Source organism: Podarcis melisellensis, assembly GCF_964234715.1.
Source record: "Podarcis melisellensis genome assembly, chromosome: 9".
Taxonomy (NCBI): domain Eukaryota; kingdom Metazoa; phylum Chordata; class Lepidosauria; order Squamata; family Lacertidae; genus Podarcis; species Podarcis melisellensis.
This window is the reverse complement of record NC_138541.1, coordinates 22814526-22826830: the sequence shown is the minus strand read 5'-3', so window position 1 is coordinate 22826830 and position 12305 is coordinate 22814526. Positions and strand designations below refer to the sequence as shown.

Sequence of the window (12305 nt, the reverse complement as noted above, 5' to 3'; positions counted from 1 at the left end):
CTACCATACAACATAATTATTAAAGCAACAAAATATCCACTTTTCATTGGGATAAAGACTTCTCAACTTCTTATAATTTGTAGAAGATAAAACTGGAGGATTATTACAGGGATTATTCTAATTATTCTAATACATTGTAATTACAGGAATGTCATGGAAAAAACCACAGCTATAAATCAAACTAATTTCTGATGCAGATTGGAGGGCAATAACTTGCTTCAGTGACACGATTATCTGGTTATTTCCTTAATGCTGAGAGAAACACTGGGTTCTTTTTGCTAATCTGAGAACAATTCTAGCTGATAAAATAATTATGAACCAAGAGATCTCACAACAAAGAAGACATTGTGATATTCACAAGTTGTGCTTTTGGTTCTAGCTAGCCTAGTATTATTCTTTAAATTCGTTTCTGAAGCATCTGCTTTCAATATACAAGTCTTAACACTTTAGACACAGCATTTAAACAAAGAAATAGAGGCTTCTTACTAGCAAACTGTGTTTTAAGGATCCAAAAATATACCCTGACAATTTAAGAAAGCATGCAAGTTACATAAAATCAGTATTAAATGCAATCCTGGGCTTTATAGACCAAAATAATGAGGACAGTAACAATAAATGAATCCCCCAAATGACTGCACTTAATCATGTGTCAAAGAAACAGAAAACATAATCACTTTACCCAGTGATAGAAAACATAATCACTTTACCCAGTGCCATTCTTTTACACCCGCAGTTCACTATGCACTGTTAAATCAAGTAGAAAGAAAAGAAATCTATCTTCTTAAGCCCAAATAACTGGAATGGTTAAAAAAGAGGGGACAACCCTTATTATTCTGCTAGTTTCTGTATTACCTGAATATTAATATTTGGTCCAGTGCTGAAACTGAAAGCATAAACCAGATTCAAAAACACCCAGCCACACTGTGTGGCAGCAACTGGTCCTGGTCAGCTATTTATAAACACACCACTTCAACAAGATATTAGGATGGTATTTCAGTCATATATTTGGACTAGTGCTTAGGTTTAGAAAATATTCTGCAGATGATATGCATGTAGAAATGTACTAGTTTCAGAGTTATCATACTGAAAGCCTGGAAAGACCACTTGAATTTGGCCACAGTAAGTGCTGGATTGATGAGTTTTATGGCTACACGGCAGAATTTTTGAAGCTAACACCTCTGGCTTTCCCCCTTTTTCACTTGGGAAGCTCTCTGATCATTCAAGAGATAACAGATTTTCTATTTTCTATTCAAATAATAACTTATGGGTTCAGCTATAAGACAATTACTGCTTCAAAGCTGCAGTGATTGAAAAGTAACCTATCTGTGCTTTACAAATATTTCACAATTTGTTTAGTTTGTGTTCCGAAAAAACAGCGAGAGAGCCTAGCAGTGTAACAGTATAGATTGTCATTTTATGCCAGAGTGACACTAGTACAGGACTGTGGAATGGCACAAATGTAGTTAACCATGGTTTAATGATCAAGCAGGAATGGCCCAGTTCACATGTATCACTAAGCCAAACCATGGCTTAGTGAGAATGCGTGAGGGTTCCTAGACAAGAGATGACAGGTGCTGAGAATAGCCAGTTTCACACAGGGTGACATCCAAACCCAAGTTTGCAGTTTGTCCTCTCCAGACAAATCACAAGCCGTGGACACTGTTTTATAGCTTGTGGTTTATCTGGAGTGCAACAACCCACAAGCTCAGGTTCACATGGCAGGTTCAGCCAAACCAAGGTTAGCTCATGGCAGGGCAACAGCAGGAGAAACAAGGGAGGAATGTAGTGGCCGTGATCTCTCCTCTGGAACCAGCACACTCACGATTTCACATTGAGCCATGGTTTGGCTTAGAGCTACATGCAAGCCAGGTCACAGTGTGTGATATCCTACAGCCGATGACTTTATTATTCCATAAATCTCAAATGCTTTAAAAAGAGAGAGAGAATGCAAGCAAAAGTCCTTAGATTTTGTATTCCAGCCACACTGACACAAGGCAGATCAAGCATTTTCCCCCCTGTTTGGATTAAGCAAGGGAAACAAATGTCAGCATTTAAACAAACATACAGAAATATAAACTTTGCTGCAAACTGTTTTTTCAAAAAACCTAGCACAGCTGTTTTGGTAGAACATGGGAACTTCAGTAGGTTAAGTTCAGCTGCGGGACTCTTGAACGAGTCAAATCACGATCCTACTCAATTCACATTGTGGAAGCTTAGTTGAGAGCTCTTTAGTAGCATTTAGCAGATTTCAGTTGAATCACTTCATAAACTTTTTACTGCTGCTTAAACCTACCAATTTCAGCCTACTTGTGCAACAGATTTCTTAAATAAATGTGTGATCTGTAAGATAGTATACTTCCACTTAAACTTTCTTGTATTAAACTGCACTTACTGGGAGTAAGCCCCACAAAACTCACAAGAAATTTACTTCTGAGTAAGCATGTACAGGACAGTGATGTTACTCAAAGAAAGCAATGAAACTAAGAGTACGAGGTTAAGCACTTCCTCAGTAGCACTACATGTAAGATAATACCGATAACAGCTGAAAATAGATCACCAGGGAATTTTTTTAACAGGCTCTGTTACAACAGAGAAGTCTCCCTATGACTAGTGTATCTATTTTGAACTGCTAGGATTTCAATCTCTGTTGTCTAGTTCAGGCAGTGCACCGATATTCTACACAATTTCTACACTGAGCAGAATACAGCAAGAACCCTACATACAAGCACCCTAAGTAAAACTGCTCAACATCTACAATTCTAAAGATAGTCATGGCAGAAGAAGTATGCCAACAGCGGTACGGAGACAGATTTTACCACTGCCAAACAGGCAAGTTGCTTTTCTATTTAAAACCAGAATGCCTTTTCAGCTACAGATTTTTATTTTTATTTATCTCTGGATACACTCTTCTCTTTTGCCTGCGCTGTAGCTGTTTAGGACAGTGGCCCTAGTTTCTAACTCTCAGAGTCCCACATCTCTTTGTCATTTTGGCAGAACATTTTACTGTATGGTAATTGGAATAATTAAGCCATCCCAAGTATATTTTTAATATCATTCTAATAGGAATACAAACCCATTCAGACCACAAAGTCGTCCCCCCTCTAAATACAGTCTATAAAGTATGTTGAGCTATGTGGGAACAATCACACTTGCTGGTTTAGCAAATGTTTCTGGCCACCCATTCAAGACTGAGCTAACGATTCCACTTCTGCTCTCTGGATACTAAAATAAGGATGCTATAGCAAAGATGTGTACAATAACTTCTCTTTCTCACAGGCTACAATGGTGCATTTGCCAGCTAGCTAATCTTATCACAAACATACCCACACCGTGCTATATATTGATATGAGTTCTAAGCAGCGTTCGAAATTTGCAGCTGCATTTTGTACCTGGCTACTGGCCACAAGCCTGGGGATCCTTGGATCTTGACTGTTTTCACACACTAGTAACAAATCCTGTAGAATTCTATCCGTTCTATTTTATCTATGCAATCAGAATGAATTTCAGAAACCAAAAAGTCATACAGTCGTACCTTGGTTCTCGAATGGGATCCATTCTGGAAGTCCGTTCACCTTCCAAAAATGTTCAAAAACCAAGGTGCGCCTTCCGATTGGCTGCAGGAGCTTCCTGCATTCAATCAGAAGTTGCGGAAGCCGTGTCGGACACTTGGCTTCCAAAAAAAGTTCACAAACACTTCCAGGTTTGCGGCGTTCGGGAGCCAAAACGTTCGAGTCACAAGGCGTTTGGGAACCAAGGTACGACTGTATTCAAAATATGACTTTCCAGACGTCTGGCCCCAAAATGGCAACTAGGCATTCCGTTTTGGTGACTGTAACCCTGGTTTAAGAAGCCATTTGGTGCCTAGCTATATAGCTGAGTTTTTAATACTGGTTCTAAGCTACCATGCACCCATGTTACTCGCCCTTACAAGTTCTCTGTGGAAGCTTTCATGCTTTACAAAAATAGAAAGATAAAAGTATTATGCCTAACTGTAGAAGTAAAAACAACAACAACAACAACAAAAGCCTGAATATGAATTTGTACAGAAGCATTACCTTTGAAAAAAATGGGAAAATGCAATATTTTTCTTTTTAAAAATCTTATTATATTGGTTCACCGACACATAATCATATAGTTAATTCTACAGCCCTGAATGGGCAAGGGACTTAGCTTTCTTAAAATTCAAGTCACACAGGAGAACAATTTAAATTGCAAATTGGCTCTGCTTGGCAAGCAGGTCTTTTCTCCTTCCAGGTGCTGAACAAAGATGACCCCACAGCAGTCTAGACCAAAATAAAGCCTCAACCAACACTTCTACCTCTTTCCTCATCTTCATACAACTGTTCTTAGTCTAACTTGGGTGGAATGGAACAGTCACTTGAATTTAGACTCCCAAATGACAGCTGCACTGACAAGATAGAAATCACATTCCTTGATCATCTGCCTATTTACTCAGAATCAAGTCTCCCTAAGTACAAAGTATGGTATCCAATGAAGTAATTTGCTTAGTGCAAGGACTTCTGGCTGTGCAACATAACTTCTGGTTCCACTGATTGCACCCCACTAGATCTGTTCTGGAGGTTCCTCCAACCCTGTGGAGCAAATCTCGGGAAGAAGGGGGGCGGGCAAGGATGTTCCATTGCACATACAGAAATATATGTGCTAAATAGAACTACTTCATTGGACACTATCTAGTGAAACTAAGGATCCCCGGCCTGCAATGGATGCCTAGGATTGCAGCGTAAACAATTTCAGCTAAAACTGCAGGCTGTTATCAGCATGGATATAGTTCACTTCAATCCAAATGAACCCAATTCCTTTGCAAAAAAAAAAAGTAGTAAGCAGTGAAGTTTAGAGAATTAATCAGCAAATTTTCAATTAACTTTAGTACATACTGAAAAATAGGTATTTGGTCTATTTAGACTGGGATCTTAGGTGTTTGCTGACAGAAGGGGTTTTTAAAAAGGAAGGGCTCCTCCCATGAAGGAATTCTTCCTCCGTGAACAGAAGCTTCTCCTGATCACAAATAAAAACTTAGGACCCAAGCCACTTATAATTTATTTTTCGAACACCTTATGCCTGAATGGCTTGAACCTCCTCCTATAGCTAATGGCAATCTTCCTGCTACACAAGGGATAGTTTGAAGTCCCATATACAGTACTGTTGGATATACATGAAACGCTGTCTGGTGTTCCACCCAGAAACAACACTTACACAATAGACATGTTTAATAGCCTCCACATGGCTCTGGTACAGCCACAGTTTTCTGATCCATTACCTGCTTCTGGCCTTTTAAATTCCAGACCAGAGCTGCAACTAGCAAATTATCAACCACTGACCAGAGGATTGGCTGTATGCATAAGAGCCAATTTACACTCCTACTCAGCCAAAGCTCACTGGAGGGCCATGGGCGGTCACCCTCTCTCATTCCTTAGGCCAAGCCTGCTTTGAGATCATCTGCATTCAGCACCTGGAGGGAGAAGGGACCTGCTTGCCAAGCAGAGCCAATTTGCAGTTTAAATTGTTTTCATGTGTGACTTGAATTTTAAGAAAGCATGCTATCCAAGCAGTTGCTAAGTTCCACTTAAACATTTGCACAAATAAAATCTCAAGAAAAGCGCAGAGCATTGGAATGCTTTTGGAAAGGCAAGGCTTAATGTGTGACTGAAGAAAGCATCATTGGATGAGGAAATCTCAGTACGGGTTCAGAACGGGACCAGTGTGGAAACAGAAGGCGAGATGGCACAACTTTCATGTTAAGGAGAACGGGTTGGGAAGAAAGAAGGTCTATGGATAGCCATCTCCTTTCACAAAACCCAAAATTATCTTCATTGTTGGGAAGTTATTGCTAGTTACAATACTATGATGATCTGGATAAGAGTTAACAAAATTGAATGCTGGCAAGACAAAATAAATTATGATTAGCAAGCTGGAGCTGGGGAAAGTGTGCATCTTGGGTGTGCTCCAACACACGACTTTGATGCTTGACTCCTAAAGCCACAGCTCTGGTTAGAAACACACTTTACCAGATTTAGATGGTCAAAGAGGCAGCTATAACTTGTCCTCTAGCCAAGTTCTCACCACTGTTATTCATCCAATGGCAAGGTCTTACTTAGATTACAAAAACATGCTCGACATTGGGCTCTCCTTAGAAAGTTAGTAAGCTTAACCAGTTTAAAATGCAGTGGCCCGCTTTTTGGAAATAGTTCCAATCCGGAGTCCATTTTAACTGGCTGATATCCTATGGAATATTCTCCCTAGAGAACTTCAGAGGACTTCCTTTTGCATCCACCATCAGCAGCTTAAGATACTTCCCCCACCCAAGCATTTTTATGTTGAATAGATTTATGGTTGATCTGTTATTAGTCTTGTTTTGAGCAGCTGTTTCAGCTGTTGTCTGATATTTTTATGGGCTTTTAAATTCATTAATGGTTTTTAAAAAAACTTTTTACATGTTGGTTTGAATGCCCATTTGGCTGGAACGGTGATTAAGTAGTTGTATAAATAAACTTGCACCACAGGCCATATTACTATGGCACAAACATACAATTATTCCTTTCATTTATGTTACTACCCACAATTAAATTTACATTCTCCTCTCCCAGGTTCCAAAATGCCTAGTCCCTGCACTCATTTTAAAGCACAGTTACCAGAGCTTCATAAGAAAGCTTCTGCTATGGGCCAAAGAGTGCAATCCTATACATGTTTTATTGCTGGTTTGGAAAGAAGTGTTATGTTGTCATAGTGAACTGCATTTTATTATAAATTCTTTTTTGGCTATTTTTTTAACAGATGGGCTTTCTGCTGGAATGAGATATACTTCCAGGTAGGTGACTAGGGAACAAGCCCCACTGAAGACAATAAAATTAATTTCATCGATCATAGAATTTTAAACTTGGAATGTACCACAAGGTCATCTAGTCCAACCCTCCTGCAATGCAGGAATGTTTCACCCAATGTGGAACTCAAACCTATGATCCTGAGATTAAGAGCTGAGATGAAGAGTCTCATGCTCTACTGACTGAGCTATCTCAGTAAACGAGCAGACAACCAAGCTGTGAAGCACATTAATTCTAAGTGACATATTTAATGAGTTAAATATTTTTGAAGTGATAGCACAAAATGCATTTTGAAGATCCACGTTTCATTGCATGCAGATATTTCCACTTAAACATATGCAAGCAGGGAAGAAAACTTCACAGAAGTTTTCAATTGAGATCTTAATGCTTATACATTTTATCTTTTCCATGCAAGGCATTTTAACCGAATTATACAGAAACATCCATTGTTGATATTCATCTGATATCTTTTCGAGCTAATCATTGTGCTATGTTTTAAAGAGTGTTTCCATTATAACTGTAACCTGTGCTATATATGCAAACACTGAGTAAATACATTATGTGTGAAGCAGCATAGAAGCTGCCAGAGTTGAAAATAACTCCAATACTAAAAGAAGAAGAAAATCTCTTAACTATCTCTTGGGAGGCCACAATGAAATATGGAAACAGATGTTCAGTTTATTTAAGACATTTATATCCCACCTTTTGCATAAGCCTCAAGGCAGTTAACAAAACCACATATAAACAATAAAACACAAAAGACATAAACTAAAGCCATGGTGAGCTAGTACAAAAACTATTAAACAGCAACCTATACAATTTTAAAAGGGGTGATCAGATAATATGTAAAAATAAAAGGCTTGGGATTGGGATGGACTTTACCTGCTGCCTAAAGAACAGTAAAAAAGTGTGTGTGGGGGGGTACTAAGTGAACATACTTATGGAATAAATTTATCCAGAGAAGGTCCTCCAGTTCTTTAGATCAGCATGATCACTGTTCTTTATTACAGTAATAAATGCTATTAAAAATAAAGGATACCACATTAGACATTTTAATAAAAGGTCACAGCTAAATAAATGGTTGGAAATATGGTCTGTATTTGAAGAAGTCAACCACAATATATTTACAGAATTATTTGGCAACACCACTCAAAGATGTAACAAAATGCCCTGGTATATCTTGTAGCATTTAACTTATTTAATTTGTATCATTTAACTTATTTAACTTACTGCAGTCATTTGCAGGTTTTTCCATACTCCTCAAAGATCAAGGCACTCTGACTATACACTCTTGTTGTTTATTGGGCAATCACTGCAGCTAAACAAGTTAGGTGGACTCAACATCAGTTACATATTTGAAAGTCAATGTCAGCTTGTCTCCTTGGAAGTGAGAAAATCTGCAGCAGAGAAAGCTCCAGCTGCACACTTGTTTCAATTATTGTGCAAGACAAAAATATCTCCACTTTGCCTGGATATGTATAACGCTCAAAACCTAAACAGGACTGCTTCTTAAGCAATATTCTTTGATTCCTGGTTATTGTAACAGGAGTCTCAAAACTTTTCTCCTCACCTCTACAAATGTATAGAAGAATCATGCCTTGAAAACCAATTCAGATGCTTCCATTTTTAGTATGTTTGTCCTTCATGCCTGAGACATAGGTTGCAGTATTCCCAAATGTAGAAAGGCACTCACTTTTACGGTAGCTTGCCTAATCTCAGAGAACAATGCATTACAGAAAATTAGTCAACATATATAATGAGTCTGGTTTTTATAAAGGGAGAGGTAGTCTCAGACAACTTACAGTGAAATCCTATAACGTCTATTCAGAGGTAAATCCAACTGAGTTCACTGGGATTTACTACTAGGTAGGAGAGAACAGGACTTCAGCCTAAGAAGCAAAAAGAACACCCCAACAGGCACTGAGTGCCGTGTAACAATAAGATTTTTAAAAATTCAGGGGTATAAGCCACAAAACATGTGGGATTTCAGCAGCATCACAATGCAGGAAATAAGCAGAGTTTTAATTAGGAAGAAGTTAAGGAAAAGTGAAGTGAGAGAAGGAAAAAGGGAGATTGAATGGGCAAGAAGAGACTCAAACTGCAGGAGGAGATATCAAAGAAAACAGTTTCTAGTGGATTTCCTCCACTTTGAAGAAAGTTTACCACTTTGGTGGAAACTGAGTAAGAAATGCACACACACATTGAAGCTAGAGGGTTGGAGACTCAAGACAGAAGAAAGCAAGTACTTGCTCACAAAGTGCATAGTGCAATTTGCTCCCACTATATGCAATGGCGGATGCCAACTTGACCAGCTTTAAAATATCAAATTTGTGGAGGATAAGGCCATTGACAGAAAGGCCAGATGGCAAACCTTGCCTAACCAATGACAGAATTAAGAGTCCCCACCACCCTCTTCACTGCAGCAGGTTGTTCAACTCTCATAGCAAGCAAGATTAGGGAGAGCCTAGACAACTGGGCTACTGAGGGGATTCTAAGCAACTGGAAGAGTGATTTGCCAACTGTGAGCCAGCTGCCATTTCAAAATGCTTTTTGCCAATGTGCACAGAGCAGAAGCATAAAAGAATAAAGGAATGGAAGCTACTTAAACCGCCCCGGGGAATATACCCATTTCTCCAAGGCTGGGGGAAGCGTTATAGATTATATCTTAATCTCAAGATTTGCTCACAGCTTTGTAAGGAAGTTCCAAGTGGGCCACAATACTCTGAGTGATCACCTACCTCTAATTTTAGAGCTTGCAGGTCGGCCTTTTGACTATTCTATTGCCGAGCCACAATATATACCTTCTGTAAATTTGGATATACCTGCCCCCAAAAGACTCAAATGGTCCCCAATACTGAATGAAAATCTAACCCTCCTTCTTCAGTCAGTGGAGTTAAAGCTTATTCGCTCCGCTATTGTATCAGGCAATTCAGTAGATGCGATTATGGAACACTTTAAATTACTTTTGGAAAGATTGAAACCCCATTTAACAACAGTGATACATAGCTCCGCTACAAAGAGGGCAAAGGACGGAGCTAGCTGGTTTGACCTGGAGTGCAGGCAAACAAGGAGACAAACGAGAACAGCCTACCAGAGATACAGGAAATCAGGGACTGCCCTCCTACTTAATGCTTATATTTATCTGAGACGGTCTTACAAACAATTACTAAGGAGAAAGAAACTGGAAGCTGAAAGAGCCGCATGGCACAGTTTGGTTAAGGCATCGCACGAGAAAGATACTACTTGCTTTTGGCGAACCATATCTGGTCTACTGGACCAGGAGCGTACTAATTCCATCTGTACAGTGGAACCAATGGAGTGGTTGCACCATTTTCAATCTTTGTTCTATGACCAGGAAGCCCAACATTACAAACTATGCATTCAATTGGAGGACCTACCTCATTGGCCACCAGTAACTGCAAAGGAAGTTGAGAATTTAATCGCACAATTAAAGAACAACAAGGCCCCAGGGAATGATTACATCCCTGCCGAACTTCTGAAGTCCAACATTGGCTGGTGGGCCCCCCTGCTGGCGTCTTTATTTTCTTGGATCGACTCAACGGGTTTACTCCCAGATGGTTGGACTGAGGCAATAATTATCCCAATCTATAAAAAAGGACCCATGACAGACCCGGCGAGTTATAGACCAATCAGCCTTCTGCCTATACCCAGCAAACTATATGCCAAACATCTTTATATCAAGCTAACTAGCTGGCTGGAAACTGAAGCTATTCTAGCGGAAGAGCAAGCGGGTTTCAGGCAAGGCAGATCCACCATAGACCATTGCTTCACCCTAGCCTATTTAATTGACAAATATGCCAAAAAATCCCGTGGGGTGTTATATGCAGCCTTTATTGATCTAAAGGCTGCTTTCGATTCAATTCCACGTGTAAGACTCTGGGATAAATTGAGCACATCAAGTATAGACAAAAGACTATTATTTCTGATCAGCTGTTTATATAAAGACACGGTGCTGCATGTAAGAACTTCGTTAAATGGCCATCTTATAGGACCAGTTCCTGTCAGTAAGGGGGTCAAGCAAGGTTGCATCCTGGCACCAGTTCTATTCAACATCTACATCAATGATATGGTTAACTGTTTGTCATCTCCGGACTTCCACGCCCCCAAACTGGCTGACAAATCAATATCAGTGCTTTTGTACGCTGATGATGCGATACTCCTATCTCGAACAAGAATAGGCTTAAATAGGCTCATAGGTGAATTTTCAGCATACTGTAGGAGAGAGCAACTTGCAATAAACTATCAGAAAACCAAAATTATGGTTTTTGCAAGGAAACACAGACAGTACAGCTGGAGGATGGATAACCAGACAATTGAACAGGTTAAAGCCTTCAAATATCTGGGTATCGTTTTCCAGTCGACCGGGTCCTGGGATGTCCATCAAAAATGTGCCAAAGAAAAAGCAGCTCAAAGTATCAAGATGCTGTCCCGCTTCTTTTACACGAAGGGGGGCAGATACATCCCAGCAGCCCTTGAAGTTTTTCAAGCAAAACCTCTGGCGCAGTTACTGTACGGGGCACAAATCTGGACGGGGAACCACTGCTCCAGTCTTGAAACTGCTCAGTCTAAATTTCTAAGGCAGATATTCGGCGTCCCCTCCTGTGTTCCAAACGCAGCATTACGACTCGAGGCCTGCCTTCCATCTGTGGAAACTCGGACCTGGCAGAGAACATTCAACTATTGGTTTCATCTTAATCTGAATCCACCTGGTCTACTGCCTCTAGTAATGCAAGACCCTCACAAAAGCAAATGGTTCAAAACTGTGCATCAAAAACTCCTTACATGCGGTCTGCATTCACAGTCCCTACTATCAATGGGCCTCATTAAAGCAAAGAGTCTAATAGGCCAGCGCCTGAAAGACATTGAACGACAAAACAACCTGACTATCTTAAAGAAACGGTGCCCATGGTATACCTACTTTCCCCCTTCTCATTTTGACTCTCCAGCTTCATATTTGTTTAAACTAACCATCCCAAAATACAGACGTGCCTTTACATTGGCTAGATGGGATGTTCTTCCCTCTGCTGTACTCGAAGGTCGTTACCAAAAGACTCCATTTGAAAAACGACTTTGCCCATGTGGAGATGGTAACACGGAAACAGTGTCCCACGTCCTTCTATCTTGCCCCCTTTACAAAGACCTAAGGAATGAGATTATTACTCCACTCATTCTCTCCAACCCCGGCCGTTCACCAGACATTACACTATATTTTCTATTATCTGATACGGATAGTCAGATAACAGAGAAGGTCGCGAGGTACATCGAGAGAGCTGCGAAATTGAGGGCCACCATCTGAGTGACAGACTTGTTCATCTGACGGACCTCCTTTTGCTTGTTCTTTTCTTCCTTTTATCCCTATTTTCACTTTTAACTCTTGTATAGCTGTGACCTGTTGGCTTTGCTAATAAAGTTTTGATTTGATTTGAAGCTACTTAAGGCCTCAGG

At 39.9% G+C, this 12305-nt stretch overlaps 1 protein-coding gene across 5 annotated transcripts in view; it reads right to left on the bottom strand.

The window, feature by feature from the left end:
* AIMP1 (aminoacyl tRNA synthetase complex interacting multifunctional protein 1) overlaps positions 1–12305 on the bottom strand; it is a 41693-nt gene that overhangs the window by 27024 nt on the left and 2364 nt on the right. The window contains exon 1 of one of the 5 annotated variants that reach the window (XM_081925269.1): positions 853–938. The exons of 3 other annotated variants lie outside the window; for them this stretch is intronic. In XM_081925269.1, the coding sequence (XP_081781395.1) occupies positions 853–893 (41 nt within the window). In that variant the 5' untranslated portion in view covers positions 894–938. Of the gene's footprint in view, positions 1–852; positions 939–12305 lie in introns of those variants that run through there. One more of the 5 variants, XM_081925270.1, reaches the window with a different exon arrangement.